The sequence below is a fragment of the Erinaceus europaeus genome, chromosome 11, assembly GCF_950295315.1.
Source record: "Erinaceus europaeus chromosome 11, mEriEur2.1, whole genome shotgun sequence".
Taxonomy (NCBI): domain Eukaryota; kingdom Metazoa; phylum Chordata; class Mammalia; order Eulipotyphla; family Erinaceidae; genus Erinaceus; species Erinaceus europaeus.
The window spans coordinates 111173256-111190969 of record NC_080172.1 but is presented as its reverse complement, the minus strand read 5'-3'; the positions used below and the strand labels follow the sequence as shown (position 1 = coordinate 111190969).

General features: G+C 42.2%; 1 protein-coding gene and 1 pseudogene across 1 annotated transcript; one reads left to right on the top strand and one right to left on the bottom strand.

The window, feature by feature from the left end:
- Window positions 1-3526: 3526 nt before the first annotated feature.
- LOC103128315 (ATP-dependent RNA helicase DDX39A-like) lies at window positions 3527-3890 on the top strand (annotated as a pseudogene).
- A 10368-nt stretch (window positions 3891-14258) lies between these two features.
- LOC132541470 (PRAME family member 7-like) lies at window positions 14259-17471 on the bottom strand. Its single transcript, XM_060202377.1, has 3 exons — window positions 17179-17471; window positions 15901-16473; window positions 14259-14856 (listed from the first exon to the last, which is right to left on the bottom strand). Exons 1-3 carry the CDS (start codon window positions 17469-17471, stop codon window positions 14259-14261), a joined length of 1464 nt encoding a protein of 487 aa, XP_060058360.1.
- Between the last annotated feature and the right edge of the window lie 243 nt (window positions 17472-17714).

Genomic DNA, 17714 nt, shown 5'->3' with positions numbered 1-17714 from the left:
AGAGTTCTCTGGACTGTTCTCCACAGAGGTTAGACCAATGAGCATTCCCAAAAGGAGCACAGGAGGGCTCCTCTGACCCCATAACCTCTCCACCATTTGCTCCTGTTACCTTTTCTGATATATGGCATTCTCTCAGCCATATATTCTCTCATTGTTGTCCTTATTTGCGTTTCTCTAAAAATCAGAGACATGGAGCATTTTTTCATGTGTTTCTTGTCCTTTTGGATCTCTTCTGTGGTGAATATTCTGTCCATGACCTCCCCCCATTTTTGGATAGGGTTATTTGTTTTGCTGTTTTTGAAATTTGCCTGTTCTTTTTTTAAATTTTTTAAAAATATTTATTTTATTTATTTATTCCCTTTTGTTGCCCTTGTTGTTTTATTGTTGTAGTTATTATTGTTGTTGTCGTTGTTGGATAGGAAAGATAGAAATGGAGAGAGGAGGGGAAGACAGAGAGGAGGAGAGAAAGATAGACACCTGCAGACCTGCTTCACCGCCTGTGAAGCGACTCCCCTGCAGGTGGGAAGACACGGTTCGAACCGGGATCCTCATGACGGTCCTTGTGCTTTGCGCCACCTGCGCTTAACCTGCTGCGCTACAGCCCGACTCCCGAAATTTGCCTGTTCTTTATGTATTCTGGTTATTAGCATCTTGTCTGATGTATGGCATGTAAAGATCTTCTCCCATTCTGGGAGGGGTCTCTTGGTTTGGGGACTAGTCTCTTCAGACCTGTAATATTTGTGTGGAAAAGAGTGCTGCTAATCTTATGGGTTTTCCTCTGTAGGTGACTCTGTATTTCTCTTGCAGCCTTCAGCATCCTTTCCTTTCCTTATTCCTTTCCATTCTAGATAGGATATGTCTTGGTGTCTTTAAGTCTGGGTTAATTCTGTTTGGGACCCTCTGGGCTTCTTGAATCTTTATGTCTTTGATGTTGTCTAGAATAGACAAGTTTTCAGCTATTATGGCCTGAAGAATGCTTTGTTCCTCTCCCTCTCTTTCTTCCTCTGCTAAGCCAATAATGTGTATACTGTTTATTTTGAAGTCATCCCATAGGTCTCTGTTGTTGTTTTCCATACCTCTTAATCTCGTTTTGAGATCTCTTACTTCTTTTTTAGTTGTCTCTAATTCATCCTTGACCTTGCTAATTCTGTCTTCAGCCTCATTTATTGTTCTCTCTCCCCTTTACTGTTTTCTGGAGTTCATCTTTTTCATTACCCTGTTCTAATCTCAGGTCAGATATTTCAGCTTTCAGCTCTCTAATAACCTTGAGATAGTTAGTGTTTTCTTCCAGAGTCTGATTTGTTGTTTCTGCATATCTGATGAAAATTCTTTCAAACTCTTTACTCACTGCTGTGGTTATTTCCTTAGCTAGTGTTTGGATGTTGAACTCAATATTTTGTGCTTCACCCTTTGGGGGGCTTTTAGCAGCACTCTCCTCCAGATTCATTTCTCCAATATTTCTTGCTGTTGGTTTCACCATTATATATTATGTTATGTGTTCCCTCTCCCAGTAATTTTCAAATTACTGATCACTATTGCCTGGATTGACTTGTGTCTAAGTAAGGTTATTAAAAGGTTCACAGTTGTGGAAGTTAACAGTTGTTCCAATAGTATTTTAATCCCTGATTTGGAGCTTAAAGCCTCTTTTCTGCTTTGGCTGTGCTGTTGGCAATGGGAGCCTGAGGGCTTTGAAACTATAAGTAGGCTCCTTAGCTTAATCACTGACTCCTGAGGAAGATTTAAATCAGGGTGTGGCAGAGATAAACCAGTGGTTATGCTAAGAGGTTTTCATAGCCCCACCTCTATGCCACTAAGTTATAGGTCTTCTCCTAAGTTTCTTGGTTAGTCCTCTGTCCCCTGGTGTCAGCACAGGACCTCTTTGCAGCTGCTCCATATTCTGAAGGCAGTAGCAATGGAGACTTAGAGGTGCACTTGGTGAGTCTCAGGGGAGTCCTTGCCTCCCTTCAACTGTCCCCTTGTCAGTGAAATAGACTGGAGGTGGTGTCTCAACTGATAAACTGCTGGACCGTTACCAGCCACTTAATCTCTCCCTAGTCTCCTCTCTGTCCATGAGCCACACGTGTTTGCACTCCCCGGTGATTTGGTGGGTTCCTGAAGTTGTTCTTGTCTTCTCTGTTTTTGGTCCCAGGTGGTCTCTTTTGGCACTCCTATTTGATCTGGGAGAGAAGAGGAGAGAAGAGAAACACATCTGCTGCTTCTCGTAACACCGCCCCCCATCCTTCTGTTTCTGACTTATCTCACATCCATGGATCCTTCAAGCTCCTTCCAAGATGAAGTGAAGGTGAATTCACCAGTTAAAATAGCTGAGTACTATTCCATTGTGTATACTGACCACAACTTCCTCAACCATTCATCTATTGTTGAACACCTGGATTGTATCCAGGTCAGGTGATTACAAATCGTGCTGCTATGAATACATACCCATATACACACTTAGCTTTTTGGATGAGTGCATTTAGGTCATTAGGATATATGCCTAGGTGGTACAGGAGATAGCACAGTGTATAAAGCACTGGAGTCTTTGAGCATATGTTGCAGAGTTCAGTTCCTGGCAGCACATGGACCAGAGTGATATCAGTTCTTTCTCTCTTTCTCACTATCTTACTCAAGAATAATTGAATAAATCTTTTTTAATTAAATATTTTTTAAATGATATATACCCAGGAGAGGGATTACAGGATCAAAGGGTAGGTACACGGTTAGCATTATGAGAGTTCTACAGGCTTCTTTCCATAGCAGTGACTCCAAACTTCTTTTTTTTTAATATTTATTTTATTTATTTATTCCCTTTTGTTGCCCTTGTTTTTTATTGTTGTAGTTATTATTGTTGTTGTCATTGTTGGATAGGACAGAGAGAAATGGAGAGAGGAGGGGAAGACAGAGAGGAGGAGAGAAAGATAGACACCTGCAGACCTGATTCACCGCCTGTGAAGTGACTCCCCTACAGGTGGGGAGCCGGGGTTCGAACCAGGATCCTTATGCCGGTCCTTGTGCTTTGCGCCACCTGCGCTTTACCTGCTGCGCTACAGCCCGACTCCCGACTCCAAACTTCTTATTTTCCAGTTGCACAACTCTTCAGGACTTTGACCTGACTTCATACAGAGATGACTTTCATAACATTAAACAATATTTATATAATAGTGCTTACAAAATTATAAGATAATAGGAGTATAATATCACAATACTTTCAACATCAGATGTCTGAATTCCACTCTCATCCAGCAGGAACTGGAATAATTTTTACAAAGTCACAGATAGCATTTGACTACATACATAAATCTATCTATAATCTATCACTCTATGTATCTGTCTATCATCTATAATTTATTTTCTCATTTATATTCACTCCTACAGCCCTTTCTTCACTTATATCCAAGTCACAATTACAACAGTTAATACATCTAAGCATCTTTCCTTTTCTCTTTCCTCTCAGATAAATGAAATAGTGTTTGATGTCCATTGATATTTTCTTGATTTTATTTGCTCTTTCAGTAATGGTATAAAAATGAAGAAAACCTTCCCAGCCATCACCATCCAATGGGGCATGGCCCAGGAGGAGCGTCTGTTGCACTATCAGCAGTACAAGGACTTCCAGATCCGGATCCTTGTGGCCACCAACCTATTTGGCCGCAGCATGGACATCGAGCAGGTCAACATCGTCTTCAACTACGATATGCCTGAGGACTCAGACACCTACCTCCACCGTGTGTCCTGTGCAGGCTGCTTCGGCACCAAGTCCTGGCCATCACGTTCGTGTCCAACAAGGGTGATGCCAAGATCCTCAACGACATGCAGGAATGCTTCGAGGTGAACGTGGCTGAACTGCCCAGGAGATCCACATCTCCACCTATATGGAGCAGAGCTGGTAACCCCGTGCCAAAGGCCCAGGACCAGCACCCCCCACCCCACTCGCCTCTGTTTTTGCTGTGTGTATGCTATATTTTTTTGTGAAAGAATAAATTTTTATTACAGAAAAAAATTTCTTTATTTATTAATGAGAAAGATAAGAGGAGAGAGGGAAAGAACCAAACATCGCTCTAGACATGTGCTGATGGGGATTGAACTCAGGACCTCATGCTTGAAAGTCTAGTGCCTTAACCACAGCACCACCTTTAAGACCACCCAAAGCTTATTTTTACAGGCTAAAAATTAAATTTCATAATGTTTTTATTAGTGATTTACTAATGATCCACAAGAATGGGTATACTTGCAAACAATTCCAACCACTAGAGTTACATAGCCTATCCCCTCCATTGAAATTTGTATATTGTTTTAGTTTTTTAAATTTCTTTCATTTATTTATAAAAAAAGAGAGAGAGATTGACAAAACCAAAAGATAAGAGGGGTACAACTCCACACAGTTCTGACCATCAGATCTCCATATCCCATCCACTGTACTGATAGCTCTCCTACTCTTTATCCCTCTGGGAGTATGGACCCAAGGTCATTGTGGGATTCAGAATGTGGAAGGTCTGCCTTCTATAATAGCTTCCCTGCTGAACATGGACATTGACTGGGAGATCCAAACTCCCAGCCTGGCTCTCTCTTTTGCAAGTATGGTGGGGCACTGGGTTCCAGGACACATTGGAGGTGTCTTCTGTCCAGGGTAGTTTGGTCGGCATCATCCTAGAACCTGCAACCTGTTGGCTGAAAGAGCGTTAACATACAAATCCAAACAAATTGTTGAACAATCATGGACCTAAAGGTTGGAATAGTGCAGATGAAATGTTGGGGGGTCCTCCATTTTGTAGGTACCTTTAGGCATATTGTAGTTATATTACAAAGGGCCTTTAGCTATTCTAGTTTTTTGTTTGTTTTTATGATCCTGAAACGTGATATACATGTGGAAACAAGTCATTGTCTGGGGAGGTGATGTCATGGCTGGGAAAGTGAGGAAAACTGCATCAGGGAAGAGAGTAGCTCCCTACGACTAGGGTTCCATATCCCAGCCCCTCCACTGGAATTGTCTCTATTCTTTATCCCTCTGGGAGGATGTCCCCAGGATCATTATGGGGTGCAGAAGGTGTGACTTCTGGCTTCTGTAAATACTTCTCCACTGACCATGGTCATTCACAGGTTGAATCATGCTCCCAGCCTGTTTCTGTCTTCCCCCAGTGAGGTAGGGCTTTGAGGAGGGAGAGTTCCAAGACACATTATTGAGGTCATCTGCCCAAGGAGTTGCCATTGGCATCATGGTAGTATCTGAAAATTGATGGCTGAAAAGCATTATGATACAAAGCAGAGCAAATTGTTTAATATTGAGGAACCAAAACTTAAGAATATAACAGGTGAGATTTTGGGTCTTCAAGTTGGAAGAATCTAGGAAGTCTAGTTTAGGTCTATGTTGGGGAGTACACCATCCCCCCCCTGCTCCATTGCTTAAGGCTGTGGGCTATTAACATAATCACTGTTTTACCTCAGGCCTGCCCTGCCTCTAGGGCACTGGTTTAATACCCACTGGTTCTCACTCTCTTTTTGTTCCACCCCTCTCCTTGTCACACCCTCTTTTCCACCATTAGATCCCCACTGGTTCTCACTCTTTGGTGACAAAGTGCAGTGTGTTTCTGTGCAGGAAGAGAGCCCGAACAACAGATCTGATGGCAAGGAAAACAAATCATGTTACTCCAAGCAGAGAACTAAAAAGATAGAAAGGGGAACATGCGGTAAAATCAGGGCTGGTTTTGGGTATTGCAACAAAAGGACTCAGGGGAAGGAAGACTGGGAGAGGCATGGATCCACTCCTGAGTTCTCAGTCCTGGTCCTAGACGATAGGCCTGACTTGGGGGTGAGAGTGATTTACAGACATCTTTATTGATGAAATGAGAAGTTGCAACCCTCTGACAGCACCTTTATTGTAAATCATGTACGTCCAAATAAAAAAGGAAGACGTCAAGGAACAACATTTTTAAAATTGTCATTTAAAAAGTTGGAAAAATGAATAAACAAGTGCACAAACCATCACATTTTGGAATAAAAATGAATCTATGAAGAGAAAATATCAAATACTGAACTCTGTTCTCCCTAGAAAGGGAGAAGTTCATCCAGGGAGCACCCACTAGTAGGCAGGTCATGTTCTGATCTCTACCTCATTCACAAATATAGGCTTATTATTACTATTATTATTTATAAAAGATAAAGAAAAAAATTATGGAAAAACAAAAGTAAGCAGGAAGGGGAAATAGGATAATGGTTATGCAAACAGACTCTCATGCCTGAGGTTCTAAAGTCCCAGTTTCAGATCATACACCAACATATGGCAAAGCTGAGCAGTGTTCTGGTGTTTCTCTGTGTGTCTCTTGCTCTGTATTTCTCTCAAAAACAAAATACATTATATATATATATATATATATATATATATATATATATATATATAAAAGTAACCCCTGCTAATTCCTTGTGTATTTTACCATAGTTGCTTGACTGTGTGCTCAGAACTCAGGTCTCTGGAGAACCCAAGGGAAGACTGAAGAGCTGGAAGGCTCTGCTTCCTTGTTTAGGGACCTACACTTTTATATCCTATTCAGGCTAAACCCTTCTCCTCCAAATATCTGGAAGAAATAATTCCCTTGAGAAAAGAGGATACCTCCTTAGATCCCAAAATCCTCTCAGGCTAATCCTGACTAAGACTCTCCCCTAGATTTCTCTCATATTCATTGCAGGAGTAAAGATATCTTCAGAAAAGGAAAAACGGAGAGAATCAATTACAACCAGGCTAGAGCTACAAGAGTCTCTTCTAAAAGCAAATACACACTTATAGTCCAGCATAAAAAAAGGGAATGACATATTTCAAATTCACTAAATATTCCTGGTCTAAACTCACCCATGAAAAGGCCCAGAGTAGGAATGTGGATCAAGATCATGCACTGTCGTATGCTATACATTGGTTTGTTCTAGCCCTCCCCCCGCCAAGAGAATTGGATCAGGCCTGCTAATTTCGAGGGCCCGCTTGGCCCCACCCCATAGGAACCCCGGGAGAGGGTTCTTGAGTTCGAGAGTGCCAGAGTTGGAGAGTTCCTGAGTTCGAGAGTTTCAGGGTTACAGAGTAAGAGAGAGTTCCAGTGTGTCAGAGTTTCAGAGGGTTCCTGAGTCCGAGAGTTCCTGAGTTCCAGAGTAAGAAAGAGTGCTTGCGCCACCGCAAAGAGACAGCAGAGTTCTGTTTGGTGATTAGTTTGTCTTAGTTTATGAATCGTGGTTCCTGAATAAAGAAATACAGCTTCCCTGTCCAGCCGTTGTCTCCACGTCTCTGTTACCCGCTGTGAAGCTACCCACCCAGCAAGAGCCTCCGAAAATTTTAACAACAATGCACCAATCACATGCTGTCTGCATCAGACCTATGTGGTCCAAAAAGACCAGAATAGGCTCAAAGGGAAGGATGGAAATCCATCTTTTGAGCCCCTGTTGAGGGGGAATAGGGACACCTTGCTCATATTTAATACGGTGGATTATGGATTTCAAACTAATTACAACTATGAAACAGAAGGACAAGCTACATAATGTCCAGGGACTCAGTCAACTATGAGTAGCTCACAGTGCTCAACATCTAGGCCCAGGGAAAGGGCAGCACATCAAGCGACAGCGTCCCTGAGACACCTGAGGAAGTGTGTCCAGAGCAATATCCTCAGAGTAGGGGGCTAACTCCCCACTCTCTAGAGCAGGTACATCAGACAGGCAGAACACTAGTAAGGAGACTAAAGAATTAAATGAAGAGCTGGAGAGGTTAGAAAAGCAAACAAATAATCAGAGTCCTGCTGATACATGCTGAAGTACTGCTAGAATTGGGATTCAGAGCTCTTTATACTTCTCCACTCAGCCCCCAAAACGACTCAATTACAATACAAGACGTCTCCTGATTCTATCTCTCTTTTTTAATTTTTATTTTAGTATTATTACTTTCTTCAAATTTTTACCAGAGTACAGCTCTGGTTTATATAGCTGGGACTTCGTAGCCTCAGGTATGAGAGAGTTTATGTATAATCATTATGTGATCTATCCCACCCTGTACTTTAAGTTTTTTTTTTATTTATATTGAATTTACATAAGTACTCACAATATAGACTTAGATATATAGATATATAGATTTCACATCAAGTATAGTATTTAAACAATGATGACCAGAGAGCATACACAAGTATATAAGACCAAAACATCACCATTTCTGGAGGCATAGTTAAACCTGAAATGTGTTCGCTTCAAAACACAGAGAAACTGTTTCAGCAGCCAGGAAGTGGCCAAGAGGTAGAAATCTGCACGTGAGCAGCAAATCCCCAGTCCAGCTCAGCCAGAGTTATTGCTAAACTGATACAAGGACCTGAGGCTCCAGCTCATGAAACGATGCCAGCTATTCTTACTGTTGACTTTCAAAAGGAGAAGTCAAGTGCATCAGTTCAGCAGAGTACACACACACACATAGTACCTTAATCAAAGGCCTCACTGTCCACTCTTGGTATCTGACTCTCCTAGACACCCTCAAGCAGGAGTCCTTTGGCTTGGCTTAGTCAGCAGCCTCTCACCCCTGGTGCACTCACTTTATTTCTCTCAGCAACTGCCCATCCCCTGAGGCTGTGCTCCCTCACTCTACACAGCCTCTTGCCCCTGCAGGCTGGAAATGAAGCCCAGGTCTGCAGTGTGGGCTCTTCCCCTACTGAGTGTCTGGAAAGAATGACTTCCCCACTAATTTCCTCCCAGCATAGGATTCCCTGACACAGCTTACATGGATATTAATTCCAAAATAGAGAAGAATATCCAGATCACATAAATAACCTAAGTAACTAAGAAACTACACACCATTGGCACTTACTGGACTTGGTTAACCTCAAAATTGTCTATTCCATTCAGAAGGTAAAAAACAGCTTTTGCTTTCATTGTATCAGAGCACAGCTCAGCTCTTTTTTTGTTGTTGTTTATTTATTTTTTTTTTACTTATTTATTCCCTTTTGTTGCTGTTGTTGTTTCTTTTTAACATTATAGTTAATATTGCTGTCATCGTCATTGGATAGGACATAGAGAAATGGAGAGAGGAGAAGACAGAGAGGAGGAGAGAAAGACAGACACCTGCATTCACAGCCTGTGAAGTGACTCTCCTGCAGGTCAGGGGGCTGGGAGCTCTGACCTGGATCCTTAGGCCAGTTGTTGCACATTGTGCCACCTGAGCTTAACCCACTGTGCTACTGCCCAACTCCCTCAGCTCTGGTTTATGGTGCAGGGGACTGAAACTGGGCTTCAGAACCATAGGCATGAAAGTCTCTATGCATATCCATTATGCTATCTACTACCACTCCTCAAAGCATGTTTTTTGAAATGTTACCATACACAGATTTAGGAAACAACTAAAAAGTTTCCTAGAAAGGGGTAAGAAATACTTAGTGAAGGGTTACATAGTGTAATGGTTATAATGCCTGACTCTCCACCATGAGGCTCTGAGTTCCACCCTGGTGTGACATGTGCCACTGTGATGCTTGGGTCCTATCTCTCCATCCCACAATGATATTAGTAAAGCAATTTTTCTTATTTATTTATTTTTCTGCTGCCTTTGAAAAAGGGAGGATGAGGAACCTGTTTAAAAATTGATGAATGGTCAGGGAGTCCTGGGATTCCCACACAAACATGATGGGCCTAGACCTCTAACAGATCCCTTTCGCCACTGTCACTAGGCATCTCCAGGAACAACATAAAGGAGCCCTCTGTGAGCCCCTATCAGAAATGGCCCTCAGTGTGAATCAACAATCGTAGGGAATGTTCCATTCTCTGAAGGGAGATTGGAGAGCATACTCTGCTTATCACCGGAGGATGATGGGTCTTGAAATTGGCATAGCCTGGTATGTTCCTAGCCGTGAGCATGGAATGTGAGCTCAGACCTACAGTGCTACAGTGATTACATAGGTTCCTGTGCTGAATATGGGCTCCAGATCAGATCAATGGGGTTTACAGTTAACAATATTTATATGCTTTTCCCATATCTGGGAGCTACTCTCTTCCCTGATCCAACTTCCTGGTCTTTTTTCCAGCCATGACACCATGCCCAAGACAACTGCTAACGTCACCTGAATACTGAATGTCAGGCACAGGCAAAAACATAAGCATCTCCTTCTCCTCTATCTTCTATTTTTGAACCAAAGCAATGCACAGATCTGCTTATGGTGGTTGGGGGATTGACCTTGGGAATTCAGAGCCTCAGGCATGAGAATGCTTTCAAAGTGATTGTGTTATCTCCCCTGTAAGTCCATAAATTGTTTACTCAGTCATACACTTCTTGGCTATTACAAAAACCTAACATTTTTTTTTTACCAGAGTACTACTCAGCTCTGGTTTATGGTGGTTTGGGAGATTGAACCTGGGACTTGAGAGCCTCAGGCATGAAAGTCTCATTTTATAACCATTATGCTATACCCCCACCCTGCCTCCAGAGTTATTGCTGAGGCTCAGTGCCTGCACCACGAATCCATTGCCACTAGAGACCATTTTTTCCCCTATTGTTGCTCTTCTTTTTTTATCGTTGTTGTGGTTATTACTATTGTTGTTGTCATTTGCTAGGACACAGAGAAATCAAGAAAGGAGGGGAGACAGAGAGGGAGAGAGAAAGACAGACACCTGCAGACCTGCTTCACCCCATGTGAAGCGACTTCCCTGCAGGTAGGGGGCCGGGGCTCTAACTGGGATCCTTAGGCTGGATCTTTGGCTTTTTGCTACATGTGCTTAACCTGCTGCGCTACTGCCCGACTCCCCCAAAACAGCATGTTTGAATGTAGGCTTGTATGTTCCTAGAATCAGTGAAACAGCAATTTCAGTGTTTCATTTTTTATGGAAAGCTAATTCAATACCAACATTAAAAAATATATAGCTCTGCGTGGTCTGGGAGGTGGCGCAAGATAAAGCTTTGCACTCTCAAGCATGAGTTCCTGAGTTGAATGCCACAGCACTTGTACCAGGGTGATATTTGGTTCTTTCTCTCTCCTCCTCTCTCATAAATAAATAAAATCTGTAATATATATATATATTTTTATTATATCTCTTTGATATTAATACATTTGACATTTCAATAGTTATAAAAAATTAAGCCAGCATATTACTGCCTGCATACGCAACAGATATTTCAAAAATAATTAAAAGTTGGTCTTGTCAATCCTGTGTCTGTCAGGGATGAGCTACCAGCAGGTGGTGGAATGAGATTGGGGATGAGAGTTTTCACCTGAAATCACTGAAGAGGATCCACGTCTCAGGCCTCCCCTCCTCCTCCAAGGCTCTTCAATCTCAGACAATCATGAGACCCTTCAGCACATGTTCAAGCTGCTTCCCATGCACGGTGGGATTCAACTCCCAACTCCTCACTCATTAACTAGAAGACAGGGAACAATTCCAGGGTGCCATTCACTGGAGGATTCTGCCTTCATGGAAAGCCTGGCCTACACTGTGCCCTTAGTGTAGGTCACCACAGGCCAGAGACCTCCAGGGACATCAACTCACTGGACCCCACCAGATGCCAACAAGTGAGTGGGCCTCAGTCTCCTGACTTCCGAGGAAAGTGAAGCCCAGTCCTAGTCCTCTAGCCTAGCAGCCTCAGCCCTGAAGCAAAGCAGGCAGTCTTTGCTTGGTGTCTTTTGTCCAGGCCTCTGGAGTAAATAATGGTGTGGGCTCCATTAATTGTAACAGGAGAGTTTCCAGTTAGCAAGAAAATCTTTGACTCTAGAAGTATCTGTCAGTTGTTTCTGGAAGAGAAGAATATTTGTTTCCACAGAGTGACTAAAGAAAGGGATGCTTCCTCACTAAGGGGCACCTAAAGCCTCAGTATGGAATTCAGGCACCCTGAAACAAACCTCTATGCAGGGAGAGGGCTGTGGCTTACACATCATTGACCACACATTATACCAAGAGCAAGGACCAGGTTGTAGTCCCAATACAAAGCTGCAGAGGAAACCTTCAGAAGCAATGGTGTGGAGCTAAAGCTATCTCTCTCTCTCTCTCTTTCTCTCTCTCTCTCTGTCATCTCCCCTTAACATTTTTCTGTTCTATCAACTAAGATGAAAAAAGTAAGTGAAATAAATAAAATATGCTAGATAGTGGAGATAACATAGTTGCTATGAAGAGACAGTATGCCTCTGGCAAAGATTCCAGCTTTGAACCATAGTAGCTGCTGAAGGCAAAGTGAAAAAAAATGAGCTGATATTCCCAGGGGCCTCAGTGCCTCAGGCATGAGATTATGTTTGTATAACCATTTGGCTGTCCAGCCTTCCTATCCCATAAAAGATTTACTCAAATTATTTATCCTAATTAATCCCTATAAATTAAAATTTCCTTTGATATTTTGTTAATCAAGACACAGTTTAAAACCACATAAAAATAATTATTTGTGGGGCCGGTTGGTGGGATACCTGCTTGAGTGCACATGTTACAGTGTGCAAGGACACAGGTTCAAGCTCCGGGTCCCCACCTGCAGGGGGAAAGTGTCACAAGTGGTGAAGCAGTGCTGCATGTGTCTCTCTGTCTTCTCTACCTGTCTCTCCCTTCTTCTCAATTTCTGGCTATCTCTATCAAATAAATAAAGATTTTAAAAAATAGTGAAAAAATTAAAAAAAAGAAATAATTATTTGGGAGTTGGGTGGTATTGTAGCGGTTTAAACGCAGGTGATGCAAAGTGCAAGGAAAGGGGTAAGGATCCCAGTTTGAGCCCCCGACACTCCACCTGCAGTGGAGTCACTTCACAGGAGGTGAAGTGTCTTTGTATCCCGTCTCTGTCTTCCCCTCCAATCTCCATTATTTTGTCTTATCCAATAACGGCATCAATAACTACAACAATAAAACAAGGGCAACAAAAGGGAATAAATATATTTTTTTAAAAAAGCAATTACTTGGGAGTCGGGCTGTAGCGCAGCAGGTTAAGCGCAGGTGGCACAAAGCACAAGGACCGGCATAAGGATCCTGGTTCGAACTCGGGCTTCCCACCTGCAGGGGAGTCGCTTCACAGGCGGTGAAGCAGGTCTGCAGGTATCTATCTTTCTCTCCGCCTCTCTGTCTTCCCCTGCTCTCTCCATTTCTCTCTGTCCTATCCAACAACAACAACAACAACAATAATAACTACAACAATGGCAACAAAAGGGAATAAATACATAAAATAAATATAAAATTTTTTTTAAAAAAGCAATTACTTAAAATATCAGCTGATTTTCACAATGTGTCGTTGCTATCTATAAATAAATGAATATAAATATTTCAAGAAGCCAGTAGGTGAATTAGGACCCAGCTGTGCTCTATCATGTCATTAGATGGTGTTTTATCACAGAGTACTCACAGACTTTTATTTGCAACAGTTATTGGAGATATCATAGGGTCTGGTAAGACAGGAGAACCATTGCATTAAGATCCATTTTATTTTTCAACATTTCAAAAAGGAAACATTCACAAAGGAAAATCTCCCACAAGGACTGCAACACAAACTACAGCTCCAAATTCTGATTGAGTTACTTACAAAATTCATAATTCTCTTTAGACTAGAAAAATTCCTCTAGAAATGGACCTACCCTATGACCCTGCAATTCCTCTCCTGGGGATACATCCTAAGGAACCCAACACATCCATCCAAAAAGATCTGTGTACACATATGTTCTTGGCAGCACAACTTGAGATCGCCAAAACCTGGAAGCAACCCAGGTGTCCAACAACAGATGAGTGGCTGAGCAAGTTGTGGTATATATACACAATGGAATACTACAAGCTATTAAAAATAGTAACTTCACCGTTTTCAGCCGATCTTGGATGGACCTTGAAAAATTCATGTTAAGTGAAATAAGTCAGAAACAGAAGGATAAATATGGGCTGATCTCACTCTCAGGCAGAAGTTAAAAAACAAAATCAGAAAAGAAAACACAAGTAGAACTTGAAATGGAATTGGCATATCACTCCAATGTAAAAGACTCTGGGTTGGGTGGGTGGGGAGAATACAGGTCCATGAAGGATGATAGAGGACCTAGTGGGGGTTGTATTATTATATGGAAAACTGGGGAATGTTATGCATGTACAAACTATTGTTTACTGTTGAATGTAAAACATTAATTCCCCAATAAAGAAATAAAAATAAAAAAAGAAAAATTCCCTAAAGACCCTTTCAAATTCCAAAGTGAAATCCATTTACTACAGTCTAGCACTGATGCTGGGTCTGTTTGTTTCCTGACGTCACATGGACCTGGGTGTCAGAAGCAGGGTTGAGTGCACAGTGAGAAACAAAATTGATGAGATGTCAGTTCTTGTCACTCTATTGACAGCTTCTTAAATTTCCTGACACAAGACTTGCAGGGTAGAATGATGGGCTCCCCATTTCTGAACATCTTCTCAGCACATGAAGAACATTGACCAGTGCTCACCACAATGGACCTGGAGTGTCTAAGGTCCTTGAGAATCTTTATGATCTGAGTACAATGCAACCTAAATGTTGCAGGCTGCAAAACTCCCTGTGGGCTGAAACTCTCCAGAGGGGCTGGATAGAGCTCTAGTTTTAACCTGCTGAGGCCCGAGGTACAGCTCAGCAGCTTCTCCAGGGTGGCCATGGACAGGCGGTTCCCATGCAGGCTGAAGGATCTGAGCTGGGAACAGCTGCTCAGGGCAGGGAGCAGGACCTCAAGCTGGGGGTCCTGGAGGCCACACAGACCCAGGTCCAGATGCTGGAGGGTGGATGCATTTACCTCCAGCAGAGATCGCAGGCACTTACTGACAGAGGTTAAGGGGACTCCCTTCAGACACAGGTCCTTCAGTTGACTGATACATGGGCTTTGGAACACGTGAGTCAATATTTTTTTTCTAAATCTGCAGTTAGTGAGTGAGAAGACCTCCAAGGAGGTATTAAAACACCTGGGAAGAGAGAAAGAAAGTTTAGGATGGACCATGGGTTTGGCAGGAGAGTATCAATATTGTGGGAGGTCATAATGTGCTAAGGCTCAAGGATACTCTTGACCACAATTAGTATAATGCTTCTTAATGAACACTTTTCCCTGTATTCATGAGCCTGGCTTTGCATTATTGCAATTCCTCAACTCTATTTCTTTATTTCTAAGTAGAGAAATTCACACCGTTTTTATGTATCAATTACCGAATTTACTAGAGCATACTAAGAAAGAACTGGCCACTTTTTACAAAAATGTTGATACTTTGACAGCAGAATTGGATCCAAATGAAAGTACTCTCTCAGGCTTCCCTCACACTTTCTTTGAATGGGAGATTCACCATAACAAGGTTGTGTGAGACTACTGTGAGTAATGTCACAGAACTAACCTGGAAAAGGTCCCACAGAATGTATGGGATGTGACCTGCCAGTCTCCAGTGCCTCTGTGACACGTCTCCATGCTCAGCATATATTCTGCTAATTTCCTCATTCCTCAGATACAGACTTTTAGTGCCCTCTGCTTGCACTGTCTGTATATTCACAATGCTGCCTGCTCACAGCTGACAGTTCAGGAATTGGAGGCATAGTGTGGGATCTCTTCTTCACAAACCCTTCACTATAGTTGTCTAGTCATCTAAGAGACCTCTTCAGACAGGAAACTGAGAACCAACAACTCTCACTAGACTGGATATCCCACCAAGCATCTGAGGAAGATATTCCTTCCATAACTGTGAAAGTTTGTCCTGAGCCTTCTCATGGTTAAGGTCTGATGGAATATTTAGGATGAGAGAGATGGGTAGGAGTGGAAGAGTGTAGTAGTTATATAAAATGTCCTTCATTCCTGACTCTTCAGTTGTCTCAGGTTTAATCTCTAGCACTTTCATATACTATTATTTTGAGAGGCAATCTGGCCAATAATAACAATAAACAATGGTAAATAATAGAATTGTGAAGTAAGAATCTGGAGACCCAGTGTCTCCTGTACAGTTACTCTGTCGGGGACACAGTCCTACCTGAACAGACAGTGCAGATGATCCTTGAGGAAGGAGGGAGATTCCAGGTACAGCTCTTGAAGATGAAGTAGCTGGGTGCATTCAGATGTGAAATTGTTGATAGACAGCAACCTCCATTCTGCCTTTTCTGGGGTGGTTGCAGTAGGAATCTTGATGCAGACCACCATTCTCTTGAGGTTACTCAGCATGCCCAGCAGGTTAGCAAGCATGCGCAGGGTGGAGAATGGCAAGGTACAATGGATTCCCAGCTCCATGATGTCACAGCATGACACGGCATACAGAAACCTGAAATACTTTCTGGTCAGGTAATGTATCCTTACTGTCTTATAGGAAAGGTGCACTCCCTTTCTTTTTTTGGTCCAGTTCAGCAAGTAGGTGGAAAACCTATCAACTTGTTCTTCACCAAGGTAGAGGTCTACACACACCTCCAAGTAGGGTGTGGCCTTCTCTTTCTTTGAAGTTCCCTCAGACATCAGTTCTCTCTTTTGTGAGTATGCTTGGAGGTGGGATCCAGTCCATGTGTTCCAGAACTTTTGCCCAGTGAACTGTAAATCCAGCACTTGTAATCTGCACCTGCTTTGGGCAAAATAGGACACTGATGAAATTGTAAAAAATGAACACAGTATTTGACCTATTGCTAACATTTGAAAGGATCAGACAGCCTAAGTCTGATATTATTTCAGCAAGCCATTGCTCTAATGACATTTTAGATCTATTTTTCCCATTATAAGTTTATTATTCTCTAAATCAAGGAAATAAAAACTCTATCATATACTTTCATTGTAACTGCAATGAAGCCAAGTTAGAAGACTTCTTTTTGCTTGTGTTCTCTCTTTTCCAATAGTTCTATAACTAGGGCATGGAAACTACAGGACTTTCTCTGATGGTGGAATATTTGTTGAAACTATTTAGAGAGTTTCACAAAGATGGAAATGGTAGGGCACATAGTATAATGGTTCTACAAAAAGACTTTACTGCCTGAAGCTTCAAAGTGCTGGTTCAATTCCTTACCCCAATATATGACAGCTCAGTCAAGTCATACCAACAGATAAGAAACAAAAACAAATAAGGAGAGAGAGAGATATATAGAGAGAGACCTGTGTGCTCAACACTGGAACTATAGCACTGGCCAAAAATCAACTCTTGAGGAGAGCTCCCCAGTGGGCTATGAGCTATTACATTGGCATTAGAAGCCTTGGTCCCAATGGTCCTCTACTCTCCCTGACCCAGCTATATTATAGGAAATATAGACCCTCTCAGACTATGGATCCTCCTTACCTGGGGGAAACTTTCTGCTTGATCAGGACATCAATTCCATCCATCACAGCTTTGAAACTTGGATTCTCAGGAGCCCTGTCATGAACCAGGGATCCCAGAGGGAGTCTTTCAAAGGGCCAGGACAGCACTATGGCCTTCAGGGTCTTGTAGCATCCTTGAATATGTGCTTTCAGAAACAGACTGGGTAAGAGTGCATCAGGTATGTCCTTCAGGGAAGAGATAGCCAAGTTGTCATCCTTCAGCAGGCTCTGAATGGTCAGTTGTATGAGACTGGATGGATTGTCGTAGTTCATATTTGGTTTCCACAGTTAGTTATGAGAGTTCACAGTCAGAGATCAGTTCAAGGAACCAAAGAGTCACCAACCTAAAGGGTTTCATTCTTTTTAAGTTAGATATTTTGATGTGAGATTATAATAGTCATGCAACTATAATGCTGATATAAAACTGAGAACTCCATTCAAAAAGCAGTGAACATACAACTCTATGGAGCATCTCTTTACATACATTAGAGATACCAGGGGCTAGATTTCTTAGCT

Excerpts from the sequence above, each read along its gene's own strand:
- LOC132541470 (XM_060202377.1), bottom strand. The coding sequence starts at position 17,471 with ATGAACTACGACAATCCATCCAGTCTCATACAACTGACCATTCAGAGC. Across the intron at positions 16,474-17,178 it reads AAGCAGAAAGTTTCCCCCAG|GTGCAGATTACAAGTGCTGG; the intron begins GTAAGGAGGATC and ends TGCCCAAAGCAG. Across the intron at positions 14,857-15,900 it reads CATCTGCACTGTCTGTTCAG|GTGTTTTAATACCTCCTTGG; the intron begins GTAGGACTGTGT and ends CTCTCTTCCCAG.